Genomic DNA, 21,085 nt, shown 5'->3' on the forward strand with positions numbered 1-21,085 from the left:
AATTTAATATGACTAAAGTATTGAAGTTTGTCAGGTAGAAATGTAAGCTTATTGAGTTTGTTGGTGGAAAATATTTAACTCACATTAGGTTGGAACTTGGTTCTGAGTATGCACCATAAAAATTGAATGACAACTTAAGACAACAAATATTGTTATGTTGCTTTAACTTATTTTAATAAGTTAATCAGGTTTCATCGTATTTTTTAAGTTATGCATAGTTAAACCTTGTCAGTTTGATATAAGTAGCGATGTCTAGAAAAATGTATTTAATTCAACAAAAAAATCTAAGGCAGCAATATTTTTTAGAGTGTGCATATATTGAATACTATGATGTCATGCATGCAATAAAGAAATGATTTGTAGGATGATGAGGAAAAATAAATGTTATATGAGCTAAAAAAATCGTATTTTCTGCTATTTAATAAAATTCAGTACATATTTTTTTCCGTACACGTTGTACTGCCATTTCTCCATTTTTTTCTTACTTCAAACACATGGTGTATACTTACGGATGAATTCTGTGACCATCACTTTCACTAATATTTTCTTAATATGCCAGTTGGCGTTTAGTTTTATTCTGTGTGTTTATTTAAAAGCCCTTTCTTTAAAATGTCAGACTGTCTTGCCCAGGTCTTCACATCTCAACATCTGCACACTTTCCGGTTCATTGGCAGAGTTATCCAATACACACACAGTCTCACACACACAAACACACTTTTGGAAACCTGAAAAACAGCACATGTAGCCAGGACTTTACATAATTCCCTATGGAGTGGTGTTTTTTTATCACCTTTCTCATATTTCTATGTCACTGTACTGTTTGGGTTGATTCTGTAGACATGTTTGTCATCTCTTGTGTGTTTGCTTGCAGTATAGGTCTTTCTTTTCAGTGTGCTTTTTAGCTTTCACAGTTTGTGTGTGTTACATAAACATATGTTACTAAACAAGTGGAGTCTTCAAAACGTCGTACTGCGATAATATAGGCTGTAAATCATACAGAACTAGACTGTAGTGGGAGGAAATTTGCTAGCGTATAATTTGTAGATGGATAGCCATATAACTCCATACACAACCATTAAGATAGCATTGCATGAAGTCTTTTGTTTTCTTTAATGAGTTTGTCATTTATTAACGTTGTGCAATGCGTTACTACCTGGGGCCTTTACCATGAAGTCAGATTAGCTGGGTAGCCAGTTAAGTTTCAGTGTAGTTCTTACAGCAATTCTGGGTTTTAGGTAGCAGGTAGCTTCTCTTAGCTCAGTTCCTCCATAATATCGTGGCTACAAAGAGTGATTAAAGTCGAGCTGCCTTAATGTTACCTAAAAACCAAGATTGGGGCAAGATTGCATAAATTGAAACTTAACTGACTAGCGTATCTAGCTAATCCAGCTTCATGGTACAGGCCCCTGGAAAGCTGCAAATGCATAAATTTTTTTTTTTTAAAGAAACTGATCAGCAACTCTGAAAATAAAATTGGAATAAATAACTGAATAATTGTGCTATTAAAACTCATCATATTTACGTCAATAGTCTAAAATCTAATAATATTCATATCAGCGTTTAAGTATTTTAGAAGTTTATAAACTATGATGCCAAGGAAATTAAATGTTAAAGTATAACTAAAATTAAATGTATTACATAGTTCAAAATAACCACTGATATTTTGTGGGAAAACTGTCACTGTTTCAGGGAGGCAAAGGCATTGAGGACTTATGGCACTAAATAATACAGGTTTTTAATTTTAAAAATAAAAAGTAACAAAAACAACCCAGAGGGGTTGTAACAAATCAAATAAACAAGCAAACTTTACTGGGCAGGCTGGCATGGATCAGGGCTGAACAGGACAAGACACGATTGCGATAATGACATTTGGCGAACTGGCACAGAACAGCAGACAAGAGGGAGTTATAAACAGAAGGAATTAACAAACACACAGGTGAACTGAATAAACTAATAATAGGTTAACAAGGAGGGTGGGACTAGACAATATACTGGAGCACATGACACAAAGAAACAACACAACCCATGTGCTCATATAAAAACAGGACTAGAACACGCAGCCAATATGAGAACTCATAAACAGCGTGTTCACATGAAACGCAACACTAAATCATGCGGCGCATGTGAACCATGTGCTAAACACAACACCAACAGAAGACTGAACGCAAGACACAAGTACACGATAAATAAAAACACTGACCGTGGACTAACACATGCATGTTTCATCTCAGCGCCAACCGAAACCAACTAGACTGAGAGGCTGGGAATGAAACGGCACGCTGTAGACAGAACAAACACCAGGACAAGAGCGCGCATCCTGAGCATGCCAAGACCTTGCGCGCCAATGCCCTGAGAAAACCTGAGCCAATCACAACATACAAGACAGGACAGGACTAGTGTCTGGACTCTGCCACCAATGCAAGAATTGACAAGACCGAAGTGGCAGATTCCGGACAAAATCAGAAACAATGCTACACTTTTTGAAGTAATACAACAAGGAATAATATTGATATTATATATGCATTTACTGTATGACATTAAGGGATTTTTTAAAGAGTATTATCATAGTTTTTGCTTTAGTTATTTAACATACTAAAATATTTCCTTGACAACTAGTTTCATTTTTATTATATATGTTTTTTCATATTTATATCTTTAAATTATTTTTAGCTAAATATTTCAGTTATGATTTATTTAACCTCAGGTAATTAAACAATTAAAAACGATCGCTTTAGTGTTTAGTATGCAGTAAATAGACTGTAATGAAAACTGTAATGACACTGTAATAACTGTTAGGTTTTTGCAACCTACATTGCAAAAAAAATTGCTTGACATTATGAAAATGTGCTGTGTCTGTGCTTTAAATTGCACATTTTCAGTGAAATCACACAGAGTTGTACTCCTAGTGGTGCTTTTATGCTATTTCACTCGCAAACTAATTTGCCCTCTTCAGTTCATCTTTCTCCAAGACATCACAAATACAGTAAATTCGAAATATTTCTCATTATGCTTAATATGATTTCAACTGTAATGTGAAATAGACTGAAACAGACAAGTATAAAAAAAGAAGAAATCCCAGCAGACAAAGGTGACCCACTGAGGCGCCTCTCTCTTCTCAGACTGCATTTACGATTATGACCTGTCCATGTTTATAGCCCTGCTCAAGATGGCACTGCGATTGCCTTATCCTATAATAGGTGGTCTCTCTTATCTCAAACGAGGACTCAGAAGCACATAAACCACAGCCGGTCAATCACAACACCTTCTCAAAGAGCACTGCAGACCTCTGATCTGCTATAACTGATCTATTTCTTCCAGCTGCTCAGACTATTGAATTTTACATCAGAATTAACAAGCGGTAGACCAGTAGCTAAAACCTTATAAATGACTCCTGTTTCTGAAGGCTATTTGAGTTAAACACAAATTAAGCAAATAAAGTATATAGCTCATAGTGCTTAAGTAGCTCTACCGCTTACCTCCCATTGTTACCAGTTTCTCGCCATGTACATCTGCAGACTAGAGACACAGAGAGGAGTTGACCACAATGACAGGGTTCGAGTTCGGAGAAGAACGGTTCCAGAAAGTGGGTAAGACAAAAACAAAAATCAAAAAATAAAAGAAACAATTAAATAACAGGGTGAGCATATGGTAAAATATGAAAATTAGGTAAAAATCAGTCGAGAGCTTTTCTTTTTCTATATTTCTTTTTAAAACTGTCGACTCGGTTTAGGTAAGTCATCAGGTCAATCGGTGCTTTTGAAAACACTATTGGTTGGGTTTAGGGAAGGAGGGGGGTGGGTCAGTCGATCGGTCAGTCATTCAGGCAGTCAGTCAGTCAACAGCGGCCTCTAGTGGATTTACGAGAGAACAGCAGGCGCGAATGGCACTCGCGAGAGAAATTTGAGATCTCAAAAAGCATACACACCTCTGGTGGATTTGCCAAAACAAAAACTGCAAACAAACGTACCTTCTGGAACATATTTGGCGATCTTCTGGAATGGATATATTGGTACGTTTTCAGAATAAGCCTGGGTTGAAGTTTTTCCATGTTTTTGATTGTGGGAAAGGATAGATTATCTGCAGTGAAATTCAGAATAGAATAGAATAGAATAGAATAGAATAGAATAGAATAGGGATGTAATTGTAAATTGTGGCCAATATCTAAACGCAATAACTCTTTTATAAAATGTTGATATGATTTTTTTTCTAAGTACAAAGTGCATTTAAATATAGTAGACATGTTGAAGGAACCAGACAAAACTTTCAAAACTATCAGCACACGTCTGAAGGGTATTGACAAGCAATTATAATCCATCATTTATTGATAGTTATTGCTAGTTATCATAATTATCATAGTTATTGATTCATGGGACTAGTTTAGTTTTATACTCCCTGCGTAAACTGAAAAATTCTGGGCAGAAACGGAACATTTTGGATGCACTGGCCGAAAACTCTACTTTGTATTGACTAATAATTATTTTATTGAATATTATAAGGTATTTTTAACTTTTTAAAGTTGAACTCAATAACTTACATTGTACTGATAAAAAATAAACAGAAGCCAATCACATACCTACTTTTTTTGTGAAGGACTCGAGAGGCACCAGCTTTGCCATGAAACCACAAAGTACTGCAAGTACTGCAGGAATAAGTATATTATATAGAAATGACCCGTTGACTTTGCTATTCTACTGCTCATGTGCAGTACATGCATATGTAAATGGGTAGATGAGCGGAATATCCACAGAGCTGCAGTCAATGGTAAGCTTTACGACTCTTTCACTTTTGTTGGCACATTATAATCCATTAAATTTCATTGAGTTTCATAGCGCAGCACTTTCCACGTCCAGTGAGAAAGCCGTTTCTGAAAGTGCAGTGACTATGGCTGGAGTGAGAGCAAAACCAGTGCACTGAACACAACTGGGACATGTGGGGCAGCACAGGCTTTTTGGATCATATTTCACCCGATTCTCTCTTTTGCCAAAAACAAAAAAAAGCCATTTTTCGGGCCAATAATTTTCAATGGCAGAAAACTCAATGCACCCTTAGCATAGACTAAAAGATCAGTCTTAACATTTAGGAAATAATACTGATTCCTTTCAAATGAAAATATATATAAAACTAAAAGTTTCAAATGAAGTTCCACAAGTGCAGCAGTAAAACAGTATTACATCCCTAAACTATATACTGTTATTTTGTTACCACCAAATAGTCAATAGCAACAAAGCGCCTTCTAATACCACTTAAGTAGCTCTTCAGACCATGTTAGTGTAGATTGAATGACAATTTTCCATCTGCACCATTGCTTTTTAAAATTGCCTTTCAGGAGACCTGAAGGTGTTAAGCATGTTTAGACCAAGACTCTTGCAGAGAACGTTAGACTGTGGAGGAAATGGTTTGTAAAATTGAAGCTGACCTTGAGTTGCAGTTCTGTCCTGTGCAGACCGGCCGCTTTGTGAAACACACACAGGGGTCACCTACTGCTAACATCACACATCAGCAGTCCCTCTGTAATCAGTGTGGTCTCTCAAGCATGGGACCTTGGGAATGTCATGGCTTTGCTTATGTGCACAGATGCTCACACACACACCCCTCTTGATTTGTTTTTACACACTCCATTCTAGGATGTATTAAAGCGTCATCAGGGAAATAGAAAAAAAATAACATTTGCAGAGTGGCAGGCCTGATGTTTACATACCTTCTACTAAAATTGGTACTCTTGGTAAATATGAGCAAAGAAGGCTGTGAAAATGTATTTATTGTTTAATCTTTTGATCTTTTGCACAAAACATTAACAGAAAAAAGATGAAAAAGCATGCTTTTGTTTGTTTTTAGATGAAAATGAAGGCTTTTTTTATGTTTTCAAGCATTGTGTAGTGATGTAGGTGATATTGGATTGTATATTTTCGAGAATTTCTGATTGATGGTCCCCGTGAGCTTTTGAAAATCTCCAGCTGTGGTTCTTTGGCTTTTGAACCATCATTTCTATGCATTTTCTGTCAGGCTGATGTTTTTTGAACTTTTAGTTGACTGGAACTTCTAAATTATTGCCCAGGTGGTGCACATTTTCATTTTTTTTTTTTTTTGCTTTATTCTTATAGTCACTTCAAATTTTTTGATGCTTAACATCTTTTGAAGCAATTTATAAAAATTTTTTTTTTGAATTTTTGGTCTCATATTTTCTCATATTACAATCTCCTGTTCCTTATCTCTCAGTTGTACTAAAAATGTACTTCAAAAATATTTTGTTAGTATGAGTTTATATTGGTGCCAATATATGTGGCATATATACACTGTAAAAAATTATATTATCAATTAGTCCTTACAGCATATGTTTTAAGTTCATTGTAACTTATTTAACTAAGTTAATCATGTTTTAACTCAATTTTAAAAGTCACACAAGCTGTTTTAAGTCAGTTTAACTAGGGCTGGGCGATAAAATCATTATCTATATTTGTTGACCGAACACCATTGTCAATATTAATTAAAAAAAAAAGATTCGGTATATAGTTTCGGTAAGCGCTATAGTTTTATTAAAATGTGGCTGCTGAGCGCGCCCTGGAAACAGGCACTGCTTGTAATAAGCTTAGGGTTTCAGTTTGTCATTTCTGATGGAAGTGTGCACATGTTGTGCAAGCGGCACGCACGTGAACCGCGCGCATTTTCCAGCCGCACCTAGTTGAAAACATCTCAACTTTTCCGAATGCCACATGCGCACTGCGATTCATCCAAGTAGAACTAACCAATCTGTTTCACACGTTGTATGGATTATACACATTTCAGTAATAACAGCAGACTAACTACCTCAGACCAACACAGCGCACCCAAACACTGCATCGCTTTTGACTTTTCTCTATAAACTTGTATCGAAACTGCAGCAATGATTTGTTCATTTGTCATGCTCTGAGAAAATGCTTGATGGTCGCCTAGTTATGAGAGACGCCAGGGGAGACCGAGCAAAGTCCATTATAAATAGTCAAGGAATCTACGTGCTTGCTTGACACTTAAGGTCAGAACAACAACATCCCAGCCACTAGCCACTTCAACACTTTAAAGACAATATTTAACAATATTTTGTTAAATATTTGTGTTTTTGATTAAAACTATTTGCCTCAGCAATGTTGGTAAATTAAAATAAAGTTGTTAAATAAAATAAATCCCTTATGTATTGTTAAAAATTATTCAATAATTATCGATACTGAATGAAATGAAACATGATATCGTGCTAATTTATTTTGCAGTATCGCCCAGCCCTAAGTTTAACATAATATAAGTTCAATGGACTCATAAGGTTAATTTGATTCAGCTTAAAAATTTTAGGCAACCAAGATTATTTTTACAGTGTAGTAACCAAAATATTTATTTTCCAATAATACTGTGCTGTATTTGCAATGGCTTTCTGTGTTTTTTTCCAACATTTTATTTAGGAACACATCTACTGTATATAGGAACCAATAATAAATACATTTATCAATGGTTCCTATATAGATGCGCATACTGTACATGACATGTGAGGATTGTTTTATTTCAGAGCGTGTGCACTCTTTGTTTGCTCAGCCTTGTGTGTTTTTTTGTGACTTTCTATACGACTCATATATCACGAGGCTGTACGTGCAGTATTTCAATATGCATGTGCTGGCTGTGAGAATCTGCATAATGAAGTATTTGCTGCTTGTAATACATACCATCTTTTAATCAGCATATCCCATGAGCGTGCGCTTGAAGCTTCCTGCCCACATTTGCAGTCCTACAGGAAAATTAGTAAAACCAACACTTGAGCTTGGCAGTTTTATCAAACATCAAGTCGCACAAGTCTCCCCTGCCTCCCCCCAAGTCACACATCAGCTCCCTTATACCCTCAGAGTCAGCAGCATCTGGCGCTACTTCAATGTCTGATTTTATTTATTTATCTATTTTTTGCTGCAGTGGATCATTTTAAGCATAATATTGAATTAATGTCATTAGCGACTCTAAACTGTTGTATCTTGTTTTAAAAAGTCTTATTTTAATTTTTTTTTTTTTATTTATTATATAACAAATAACATAAGAAAATATTTTTTTAAGATCAGCATGGTTTTTAATCCCTGTGAAAGCTTTTTTTTTAAATTCTCATAACTATGTTTGGGTAAGCAATAATATTTTATACTTTTATAGATTTATCGTTTCTATAGATGTATAAAAAATCTATAACATAACCAGATTTGTTATACCACACATTTTATTCTAATACAAAATTGTTCAAGTTTCGTAATACAAATTGATTAGTGTTATGAAGCGGACAGGAGACAGAGGTAAGGAAACGTTAGGGTGTTTATTAAATGACAACAAGGAGCACATGAAGGATAGCCAGGAGGATCAGGAATGATGTTGGGGTCTTTTCCTCCGTGGCTGGGTAACAGGAATACACGAGGATGGACAGCACACACCAGATACAGCTGACAGAGGATGACACAGACTTGGAAGGACTGGAAGACAGGACGATTCGGGAGGACCAGGAAGACTAGGAGGAATACAAAGAGAACAGGTAAGTAAATCGTTTGTTTTAGCTGAGGATGACTACGCTGAGTGGTCGCTCAGTTGTCCGCTTTCGTCGAGACGAGCCCGGACAATGAGCGACTGGAGTGCTGTGCTTTTATCTGGTGCTCGTGAATGTGATGCAGCTGTGTGCTCATTAGAAGTCAGGTGATGGTGATCTTCGTGAGTGGGGGTCGTGAGAGCCTGACCAATCCATGACAGTACCCCCCTCCCCAGGGCCCGCTCCTGAGGGCCGACACCTCCGACGCCGTGGTGGTCTCCCTCTGCCTCTAGGCGCTGGGAACTCAGGGTGGCTCTCATGAAACTCCACCATGAGACTAGGATCGAGAATATCAGCTCTGGGAACCCATGTCCTTTCTTCGGGGCCGTACCCTTCCCAGTCCACCAGGTACTCCAACTGGCCACCACGACGTCGGGAACGCAAGATCTCCTTCACTGCGTAGACGGCTCCTTCTTCTAGGAGCAGTGGAGGAGGGGGTTCCTCTTCGTGGTCAGGCTCTGTGGAGGGAAGAACAGGATCGTGATAGGGTTTCAGGAGTGATACGTGGAATGTAGGGTGAATACGGTAGTGAGAGGGTAATTGTAGTTTGTAGGTGACGGGGTTAACCTGTTCCACGATGGTGAAGGGACCAACAAATCGGGGACTTAACTTGCGAGAGGGCAGTCGCATGCGTATGTCCCGGGTGGATAGCCACACCTTTTGTCCGGGTGTGTATCTGGGTTCTTCAGACCTTCTCCTATCGGCGGTTACCTTGCTTCGGCGGACTGCCCTCTGCAGATGTTGATGAGCCTCGTCCCAGACTCTCTCGCTCTCCCGGAACCAGTGATCCACTGCGGGGACATCAGATGGTTCGCCATCCCAGGGAAAGAGCGGTGGTTGGAAGCCCAGGACGCACTGGAATGGCGTGAGTCCGGTGGAGGGTTGCCGCAGTGAATTTTGGGCATATTCTGCCCAGCCCAAATACTGGCTCCAGGAGTTCTGGTGACCACTGCAGAAGGTCCTCAGGAACCGTCCCACCTCCTGAATCTTCCTCTCTGTCTGCCCGTTGGTTTGGGGATGATATCCAGAAGAGAGGCTGACGGCCACACCTAGGAGCTTGAAGAAGGCTTTCCATAGACGTGAGATGAACTGTGGACCTCTGTCCGACACAATATCTTCTGGAATACCAAATGACCTGAAGACTTGATTAAAGATATTGTCGGCAGTTTCAAAGGCTGTGGGAAGACCTTTCAGAGGGATTAGTTTGACAAACTTTGAGAATCTATCTACTATGACTAGAATACAGGTATTACCTTCTGACGAAGGGAGGTCAGTGATAAAGTCCACTCCTAGGTGTGACCAGGGACGGTTCGGAATCGGCAAGGGATGGAGCTTTCCAGCGGGTAGATGACGTGGGCTCTTGGATTGGGCACAGGCCTTACAGCCCTGAACATATTGCCTCACATCCCTTGCCATGTTTGGCCACCAGAATCGTTGGGATACTAGCGAGAGAGTATTGTTGATCCCTGGATGTCCAGTGCCTAGCGAGGTATGTAAGGAGTGGATCAGATCTACCCGGTGTTCAGGTGGTATGAACTGCCGATGAGGAGGGCATCCCGGCGGAGCAGGGGCTTCCGGAGTGGCAACGACTGGAGGAGCGTTCCAGGTGATCGGACAAATGGAGATGTGTTCGGGAAGAATCTTCGTTGGGAGTTCTTCATGATCGTGATGCTCGTGTAAACGAGAGAGAGCGTCTGCTCTTAGATTCTTGGGTCCTGGACGATAGGAAATGGAGAAATCAAAACGTGAGAAGAAAAGTGACCATCTGGCTTGACGTGGACATAGTCTCTTGGCCTCTTTGATGTATTGGAGGTTTTTGTGATCTGTGATCACCTGGAACGGATGTTTGGCTCCCTCCAACCAGTGACGCCACTCCTCCAAGGCTAGCTTGATTGCTAGAAGCTCCCTGTCTCCTATGCTGTAATTCTGCTCCGCCGGGCTCAACTTCCGAGAGAAATAGGCACAGGGATGCAGTCGGGGCGGTGTATCATGATGTTGAGATAATACTGCCCCGACGCCGGTGGTGGATGCGTCCACTTCCACCACGAAAGGAAGATTTGGGTCAGGATGAGTCAGGCGTGGGGCCCTTGTGAACTCCTTCTTAAGAAGGCGGAAGGCTGCGGCTGCTTCTTTGGTCCACTCCAGTCCTTTGGGTTTACCCTTGAGGAGATTAGTGAGAGGTGATGTAATCCTGCTGTAGTCCTTGATAAACCGTCTATAAAAGTTAGCAAACCCAAGAAACCTCTGGAGCTCCTTAATGGAAGTGGGTTCTGACCAGGATAGAACAGCCTCAATTTTCTTCCCATCCATACGTATACCGGTTTGGTCAATGATGTATCCCAAGAAATGAATCGACTTCTGGTGGAATGAGCATTTCTCCGCTTTGAGGTAGAGGTGATGTTCTCTCAATGTGTGTAGGACCTCCGCAACGTGTTGGCGATGTTCGGCCTCACTCCGGGAGTAAATGAGGATGTCATCTATGTACACTATTACACAGTGGTGAAGAAACTCCCGGAGGACTTCATGAATGAAGTTTTGGAATACGGAGGGGGCGTTGACCAGACCGTAAGGCATGACCTCATATTCATAGTGGCCAGTAGGGGTCACGAATGCTGTCTTCCATTGGTCCCCCTCACGTATTCTTATCAGATTATACGCGCTGCGGAGGTCCAATTTAGTGAAGACTTTAGCTTCTCGGAGCTGTTCCAAAGCGGCTGGTACCAGAGGAAGGGGATATCGGTATTTTACTGTACCGTTATTTAGGACCCTGTAGTCGATGCATGGACGCAGCCCTCCGTCCTTCTTGGCCACAAAGAAGAAGCTTGAGGCGGCTGGTGATTTTGAGTGACGTATGTACCCCTGACTCAGAGCCTCCCTTATGTAATCTTCCATTGCCTGATTCTCTGGAAGCGAGAGCGGGTAGATCCTACCTCTTGGCAACTGGGCATCTGGAACTAGGTCGATCGCGCAGTCCCATGGCCGATGCGGCGGTAGCTGGGAAGCTCTCTTGGGGCAGAAGACATCATGAAAGGAGCTGTACTCCTTAGGAATGTGGATAGACTGCTTCTCAGGAGGGCTCTCGACCGATGTTGCAAACAAAGAAATGGGGTTCCGACCTTGAAGAGGGAGATTTGGAAAACAGGCAGGTGTACATCCAGATCCCCATTTCTTTATCTCTCCTGTGCCCCAAGAGATGATGGGATCGTGCTTCACCAGCCACGGGCGCCCTAGAATGATGTCCATATTTGCACCCTCCAGAACCAGAAATTGAATCCTCTCTTGATGTAACAACCCCACTTGAAGAAGGATGTCTTCGCATTGTCGATGGATACGGGTCGAAGATCGAGTGCACTGGGTTATCGGTTGTATCTGGTATATATGCGAGGACGCCTCAGTACGGAGGTGGAGTTGACGACAGAGGGATTGGGAGATGAAGTTCCCTGCTGACCCGGAGTCGATGAGGGCTGTGACAAGGAGAGAAATAGAGGCAGTAGTTATTTGTACGGTGGTAGTAAGTGGTTTACATTGTTCAATATTCGTACTGAATACACTCACTGAAGTCCGAATGGGACGAAGGGGACACTCCATACGGGTGTGTCCACTGACACCGCAGTATAGACACAGACCCCGGGTCAGCCTCCTCTGTCGTTCCGCTGATGTCAGTCTTCCAGACTCTATTATCATGGGTTCTGGTTCTGGAGAGGCTGTTGACTCAGGCGATTGGAGGAGTGCAGACGAGGGGGTGATGGTCTCCTGTTGATAGGAACGGAGACGATCGGAACATCGGAGAGAATGTTGGATGAATCTCTCCAGACCCATTGTATCATCTAATGTGGCCAGTTGGATTCGGAGCGTGGGTTCCAAGCCGAGCCGGTACGTGGTCAACAACGATCTCTCATTCCATCCACTTGCAGCTGCTAGAGTGCGAAACCGGAGCGCATATTCCTGTGTAGATAGAGTACCTTGCTTTAGATGATACAGCTGCTCTCCAGCGGCTACTTCCCCATCAGAACGTCCAAACACCTCTTTGAAATACTCCGTGAAGGTAGTGATGGAATTCATGACCGGCCCGGCTTGGTTCCAGATCGTCTCAGCCCATTTAAGTGCAGGTCCAGAGAGTAGAGATACGATGTAGGCGATCTTCGACTTATCTGTGGGATATAGAGAAGGTTGCATTTCGAATATGAGGGAACATTGTAACAGAAAACCATTGCACTCCCCCGCTCCGCCTGAGTAGGGCGCTGGTCGGGCCATGGGACTGGAAGGAAGGGCCGAAGAAGAAACTGTGGAGGCGGAAGTGCTCGGTGCTGGTGGTGCGTTGGAAAGTGGAGCTGGTGGCTGTAGAATCCGCTTCAACTGGTCCACCAGCTCTTGAAGGTGATCGGGGGTGCTCATGTTGTCGTCGTTAAAGGTCCGGGCTTCTGTTATGAAGCGGACAGGAGACAGAGGTAAGGAAACGTTAGGGTGTTTATTAAATGACAACAAGGAGCACATGAAGGATAGCCAGGAGGATCAGGAATGATGTTGGGGTCTTTTCCTCCGTGGCTGGGTAACAGGAATACACGAGGATGGACAGCACACACCAGATACAGCTGACAGAGGATGACACAGACTTGGAAGGACTGGAAGACAGGACGATTCGGGAGGACCAGGAAGACTAGGAGGAATACAAAGAGAACAGGTAAGTAAATCGTTTGTTTTAGCTGAGGATGACTACGCTGAGTGGTCGCTCAGTTGTCCGCTTTCGTCGAGACGAGCCCGGACAATGAGCGACTGGAGTGCTGTGCTTTTATCTGGTGCTCGTGAATGTGATGCAGCTGTGTGCTCATTAGAAGTCAGGTGATGGTGATCTTCGTGAGTGGGGGTCGTGAGAGCCTGACCAATCCATGACAATTAGACATACTTTTTAAACATCAAAAGCTGTGTCAATTCACATGAAATACTACATAAAAATGTATATAAAAATAACATTTTGAAATGAATTTTCCTGGAACTATCATTAATTTAGTAATAAACGTATGTATGTATGTATGTATGCATGTATGTATGTATATATATATATATATATATATATATATATATATATATATATATATATATATATATATATGCAGGGCTTGGCATTAATACCTGCCAACCCACCAATGGGGGGTAGATTTTACAGGTGGCGGGTTACACAGTCACTCTCACTAGCCACTTTGGCTGGTTAAAAATAATTTTTTAAAGTGTAGTTTTCTTAAAAGCAGGGTTTGACAATAAGGATGGCCAACATTCATGTAAATGTGATCTCAGAATTGAGAAGCAGCACGACTGTGTTCGTGAAAATAACTGTGTGGGCAAAAGAAAGCAAGTGAATACTGAATGAGAGGATGATCACTCGTGCGCACAGGTGATGTGATACGTGCGCAAAGCAACCATGCCTAAAGAAAACGCAACTGGTGCGGTCGGTTCTCGGACAAGTATACTGGACAAAAAGCGATGAACGTGCACCCACAGTCCTGCTGCTTTCAAGAGCTCAAGATTTAAAATATATATTATTTTGTAAGAAGCTTTGAACAGATTATTAATTTCACCTGTTTTCTTTTGCTTACAGTTATTTTAGTTAAGATGGTTTAAATATATATTTGTTTTACAATAACAATGCTTTAATAGGAGATTAGCTTCCCGTTTATGTGTATTTAACTGATGATCTGAGACCTTTAGCCAGGACAGATTACTGTGCATTTTAGATGCATGACAATAATTCTTTTTTAAATGTCTTTTTTTTTAAGAAAAGTTTTGTTGAATTAAAAAGTGTATGTATACAGCTATATTTAGCTTGTTTTTACACATTATTCAAAATTTGAGGCTGAGAAATAATTAGTTATTTATTTTTGGTGTGGTCAGAGATAAATTTGGTAAGTCCTTAATTTTGAACCCTGAAAAGTCATGTGGAATAAAAACTCATTGCAATGCGACACTATGAAACCACAACTCATTTGCTCATGCTCATTGAGCAAGGTCAAACAAAAAAAGTGAAATGAATGAGGAGGCGTGTGGACATAACACAAAATCAAGTAATTTTTGCGTATCAAATTCTAATTTATGCAAATAAAATATATTTTCCCAACAACAAAATTGTGGCTAGTAAAAATGGTAAGTGGGTAGTAATTGGGTTGGAAATCTACTAGCCACAGTCACTAGTATGTATGTATGTACTGTATATAAATGTAAAAATTTAATCTAAAGAATAAATATAAAAATAAATATTATAACCCCCCTCTTCTCTCCTTCCCAAGACACTACAACCTCAAAACATTGTGGAATTCTAAAGCGAGTCGCACACCAGATGCGCCACTCAGCACCACGCTGCAACATATCAAAATTGGAAGTATCACACACCGGACACGCTCATTCGCATGTTATTTAAAATTAAACTATTCAGATGGGCTCTGTGGTGTGCCAAAAATATAAACAGTGTTCTGAGTTAAAACTGGCCGCTGCGGACAGCCGCCGACTTGCAGCACCGGTGTGCATACCCTAATAGAAATCTGTGTTTAGAATTTTAAAATGCATGGTGCTGTATGGCGCGCTGCATCTAGTGTGCTACCCCCTTAAGTGTACCTCACATAAGTGAGTGAGCTTGACAAAGTACCAGTGGAAAACACACTCTTTCATCTCTCTGACACTTTAACTCACATTTGCACCTCTCCATATCTAAAAAAATACAAAATAAAAATAAAAAAACACTGCAGTGTTTGCATGCTCTGTGTTTGTCTGAGGTAATTAGTCTGCTGTTATTACTAAAATATGTATATTCCACACAATGTGTAAAGCAGATTGGTTAGTTCTGCGAGTAACCAATGGGATAACATGTGCGAGTCGCTCCCTTATACGCATCGTGCAAGTCACGCGCCTCCATTGGAAATGACAAACTTACACTCTAAGCATATTGGCACTGCTTCCAAGGCGCGCTGTCAGCAGCCACATTTTAATAAAACTATAGCCTTCAAACTGAAGCTACATAACGAATGTTTTTTTTTTTATCGATATTGACAATGGTGTTTAGTTAATAAATATCAATATCGATTTTATCGCCCAGCCCTTGTAGAAAACCCTTCTCGCAGTTCCATTGTATAAATAGCACTTGTTGTGTGTATTGCCTCTTCTTGTTGAGTCACTGAATGCCTCCTCAATTGTAAGTCGCTTTGGGCAAAAGCATCTGACAAATGGCAAAATGTAAATGGTTTAAATAGCATATTCATTGCTATATCAATGAAAACATAATTTTTTAATCATTTTAAAACTATCCATAGTATGTTTTTGGATTCAACCTTCAAAGATCTTACTTAAACAGTGAAGAAAATTAAAGCCATCCTCACCTTCAAGAAAATGAATATAATGTTCAGCCTGAAAGGAATGAGTGGTGTGACAAGGTCAAGTTTTGTCCTTGTGATAAGGCTAGTGAAGGATCTCTTGTAATTAAGCAGCACCCAGAGCTCAAGAACCACCTCTCTCTCTCCGTAGTCTCTGTAGTTTTTGAAGGTGTTCAACGCATAACACTCTGACTGCAGCTCCAGAGAGAAAGAGAGAGAGAGAGAGATAAGGGGCCGAGGAGCCGAACTCATGGCCTCTGTGATGTGTGAGTTGGTAAATCTCCAGGCTTGTTTCAGTATAAGGGAGCTTGGCTGTGGAGATACGGGAGACTTAGATGAAATCCTCTTGTTCTGATGGGAGGCAAGGGCTCGGGATTTGCTCACCGTTCCAGAGAAGAAAATCATCACAGAATAGCGCTTTCTGACTGGCCTTTTGCAGCTCACTGACTTCTTTCTGCTGTCTTTTGCTTTCTTGATTTTGACTTTTCATCTTTTTTAGGTTAACATATGGTGTATAATTTGTAATAGTAACATGCTATTAGCATATTTGTTGACAATATTAGTAAACACGATATATTGATTAAAAATACATACAGTAGGGCTGCACAATATATCATTTTAGCATCGATATTGCAATGTGTGTATCTGCTATAGTCACATCATAAAGATCCGAAATGTTGAATTGGGATTATATTTGACCAGAAGCCACAGTTCAGAACATAATCATGCCAGAGTCATTGGAGATTTTTACCATAATAGAGCAAATGTTTATAATTTACATGTTTTTAAGGCATGTGACTGTATGAGCATGTCAAGAGAGTTTAAAACAGTGATGCCCAAATTAGGGCCCACGGGCCAAAGTTGGCCCTTTGTATACTTTGATTTGACCCACCAGAGAGAAAATGATTGTGAAGGGTTGGTGAATGCCTTTAACAGAGATTCTCATTTCTACTTTAATGTAACCTTTTGATTATTTGTTATATTGTATAAATAAACTGTCAAAACATCAAATCTGTGCAGCGTATAATATAAATATATATTTATATTATACAAAAAAGCTAACTGAACTTCATTCATTCATTTTCTTTTTGGCTTAGTCCCTTTTATTAACAAACTGAACTTAAATGTTTTAATTAAATGTTTTAAATGAATCTGATTTTTTTTTAATTTACATACTGTCACTTAACAAATAAGGGGCAAAGGAGAAGACATCGGTGTGAAAATCAAGGCAGAGGCTGGTTCAGCATGACTAGTGTATTCAGCATTAAATTCCATTGTTTTACAAGTTTAATTTTCTGTATTGTTTTATTGTAATGGGTTCGTTAAAATAATGTACATTTGAAAAAATTAGAATGCATTAGTAAATACGATTGAAGTAACTGTTTTTTATTTATTTTTACTTTTTATTATATAAATTAGAAAAATACCCATGGCAACCCTAATGTAATACAGTTTGCGATGTTTACTTTCGTCCCACAGCTCTCAGTGGAGCTTGGATTTTGGCCCTTCATAAGAAAAAGTTTGGGTATCCCTGGTTTAAAGCATTCAGGCACTAGGAATTGTACGATTTGAAACTTGAATAAAAAGTATTTTATTAAATTATTTATACAATGAAGATGCTATGTAGTGCTATTTTACATTTGATGATTCAATTTCTGTACTTGAATTCTTACCAAATAGAGCAATTTAAGTCATCTGGTGAAATTGTATTCATATCGCAATTTATATCGCAGAAAAACAATGCAATGTCAGATTTTTCCAATATCATGCAGCCCTAATATACAGCATTTATTATTTTTAGCTTCAGGATTTCATAATATATTATTAAAATCCAGAGTTTTAGTTGGCTAAAGTCCCCTTTTATTTAGAATATTTTTGCAATATTAGCCTTTTTCTTGACATGTTGAATAATTTAAAAATTCAGTGTACTGTAATTGAAGATTTATACATATTAATATCTTTCTCTTGTGCTCACAATCAATTTGGTGCATATTTTAATGTTTTTATCATGCTGAAAATGTTATTGTGTGACCGTAGAAGTCACGTTTTTGGCTCCATTTCATATGTATCATATAATATTTCATATAATCAAGTTACCAATAAATAAAATAATTTTTTTCAGTGTGACACAAGATTTTATACATAAAATAAAATAAAATGTGTTTCAAGTGAATTTGTAAAGTACAATGATGATGATTCAGGCAATTGGCTCACTGTAGGAAAAGAAAGCAGAACTGATATTTGGTACGTGAGCCCAGTAAACCCACTAAAGTCAGACATTGTTCAGTTGATACACATGATAAGAGCTGAACAGTGTTAAATCTCTGTCGTCTCTGACTGATAAAGCTCTTGTTGGTCTCCCTCACAGAGAGCTGACATCATCATCAATCGCTCTCCCTTCAGGCTCTTTTACTCCTGCTACAAATTCAATGGACAAAGCAGCAGTTTGTTAATTCACAAACAAAAGTAAAGGATCGTGAATCCACAGTAATGTGTACCTGGGCCTTTGTAATTGGTCCCGGTGGAGCAGTGCTTTCAATTCATGCTCTTCCCAATTAAACCATAAACGCAACAAGAATAAATGACAAAAAACACAGTTTGCCTCATTGTGTTTGCTGTTTATCGTTTATTTCTGAAGGTTTTTCTGCTCAAGCTTTTTTTTTTTTTTTTTGCACCAGAACAGGACAAGTGGAGGTGTACAATTATTTTCAAGTTATCCTGTTTTGTTATATTAGTTTATTTTTGGACTGTGGAAAATAATTTCACTTTTTAACCTAACATGACTACAGTATATGTTCAGTTTTAACTTAACAGAATAGACTCTGGTCTTCAGCAGTTTATGGGTGTGGGTGTGTGTGAGAGCATGTACTGTATGTGTCTTTGAACAGGTTAAATGTATATGATCCTGTCCTTACCTTGCTCTATTTTCTTAAACAGCAAAGAAGACCTGTGCCACAACTGACTTTGCATGTAAGAATGGCCAGTGTGTCCCCGGCCGATGGAGGTGTGATGGGGAACCAGAGTGTCCAGATGGTTCGGATGAAGCAGACTCTGCCTGCAGTGAGTAAACTATTACTATTGCTTTATTAGTAAACTATGTGTTTGTGTGTGTGTTCCTTTGGCCGATTCTGATCCAAATCAAAGCATGCAAACAATCCAAAAATCCTGAAATAAGCACTTTTTCATAAAGACAAAGTTCTTTCATGAAAATCTATTTGCGCACACACTCTGATAGGTCATAACTAATCTCCGGTGATGTCATCAACTACACAGTGAAGGTGATTGGCTGTTGTCGCCTCTGCAGCCAATGAGCTTGCACCTCAATATTTTAAATGCTTCAGTGTTGGTTAATGTTAGCAATCTGCAGCATGTTTTGGAGACCCTCCTCCACCCCTGCTCCACCTGTGTTTAGATCTGCTACATGGGTTATATGTATATAATGTTCGCAGCAGCAGTGTGTTATAATGGCCAAATCCCAATTCAATATTTTACCCCTACTTCTTTCCCTTTCCCTTGGTCTTTAAAACAGAGTGTGAAGGAGAAGGGCTTCAAAATTTACCCCTAAAAAAATGGGACACCACTACAACACCTGAACACATCATCATATGTCATCGCGATCTCTTGCTTTATATGAGATTGACAATGGCGACTACTGTAGCTATTCCAGTTGTGTTATGTTTTGGTATTTATCTTCAGGAAATCACTGAAGGCAACCATATTATGTTATCATAACAATATAATGTGGCAGTAAGATCGTAACTATACTGCGCATTTACATCGTGGCCATATTTATCTAAACACACGAAAAGAGAATTAACATTATAGCAGACACCGTAAAAAGGTCATTCACAGCCACTAGACATTTCTGACAGGATATTCAAGTCTTAGATGTGAAAGTACTATGTGGGACTACCATACAGAAGTTATTATTATGGATTATGGAAAGTGAAATTTAGCGGGTTTTATTTTAGCGGGTTTTCTTTTAAAAAGCATGACGGTAAAACACAAATGCAGATATGAATGTAAGGTAAGGGGAAGGGCTAAGGGGTAGAATTGGGATTTAGGTCAGTCTCAGACAGCACATCTGTGAAAATACTGACAGTAGCAAGTCTTGGTACTTACTCTGTGAAAATAATGAAAACAGCAGCAGCTTAGCAGGTCTATGCCACCAAGACAAACACATTAACATTGCCATACTTATTCATTATGGACTAATATGGACTGACATCATTTCAATTGACTAGAGTTTCATAAGCTGCTTTGACACAACCTACAATGTAAAAGTGCTAGATAAATAAAGATGAATTGAATTGAATTGAATAATATCTCAAAGAGTTAAGTAGTGAAATATTTTCAGCTTCGATAAGATGAGTGAAAAAACACTGCTAGTTCAGCAAACCCTGCAAAATTATATTTTAAAACAAAAAAAGGATTTAAATATTTAAAAGATTTTAATATGATTAGGTTTTAGATTTTAAATCATTAAAATATGTTTTAAATTGTTCAATTAGCATTTTTTATCCAATTAATTCTGACTTTTCGAGCATAGGAGTCTTATTTCTGTTTAGCATTACTAAATATTACTGTAAAACATTTAAACATGCTGTAAGTATAAATAAAAATAACATTTAGTTAAGCTGTGTTTCATAGCATTGAAATATTCATTTAAAAAGTATTGGTTCAAGGTTTTTCCAAATAAAAATTATTGAAGTAAACAGTCAGTAATTAGAAAATTTTAATGTTTGATTGATTTAAACAACAAATGACCGGATAATAAAAGTGCCAGGGCACAGGTTTGATGTTTTGACAGTTTATTTTGAATCAGAATTCCATATGTCCATATATACTTCCTTGATAAAGTAGCAGGAGGATTCACATTCACTGCAGTTAAAATGCTTAACTGTTGGCACATATTGCCCATTTATTTTTAATAACTCCATTTGCAATTCGCCCTATACGTTTCTGCTTTCAAAGAAGGCGTAAAAACTCACATTACTGCATATCCATGTGTCTTCTCGGTTGTAGTAAACGTATTTGTCATGCACATAAACAGTTTTGACATTTATTTGCATGCATCCAGTTCTTTGTAGTTTGTTTTTCTTCCACAGATCTCCGCCTGTGGCTGTTTGGCGATCTCAATAATTGTTATTTTAAG

At 39.1% G+C, this 21,085-nt stretch overlaps 1 protein-coding gene across 4 annotated transcripts in view; it reads left to right on the forward strand.

The window, feature by feature from the left end:
* Nucleotides 1–21,085, forward strand: part of lrp8 (low density lipoprotein receptor-related protein 8, apolipoprotein e receptor) — a 292,418-nt gene that overhangs the window by 116,480 nt on the left and 154,853 nt on the right. For all 4 annotated transcript variants that reach the window (XM_056460108.1, XM_056460109.1, XM_056460105.1 and 1 more), the window contains exon 3: nucleotides 18,868–18,990. In XM_056460108.1, coding sequence (XP_056316083.1) covers nucleotides 18,868–18,990 — 123 coding nt within the window. The remainder of the gene's footprint in view (nucleotides 1–18,867; nucleotides 18,991–21,085) is intronic.

The sequence above is a fragment of the Danio aesculapii genome, chromosome 6, assembly GCF_903798145.1.
Source record: "Danio aesculapii chromosome 6, fDanAes4.1, whole genome shotgun sequence".
Classification (NCBI taxonomy): domain Eukaryota; kingdom Metazoa; phylum Chordata; class Actinopteri; order Cypriniformes; family Danionidae; genus Danio; species Danio aesculapii.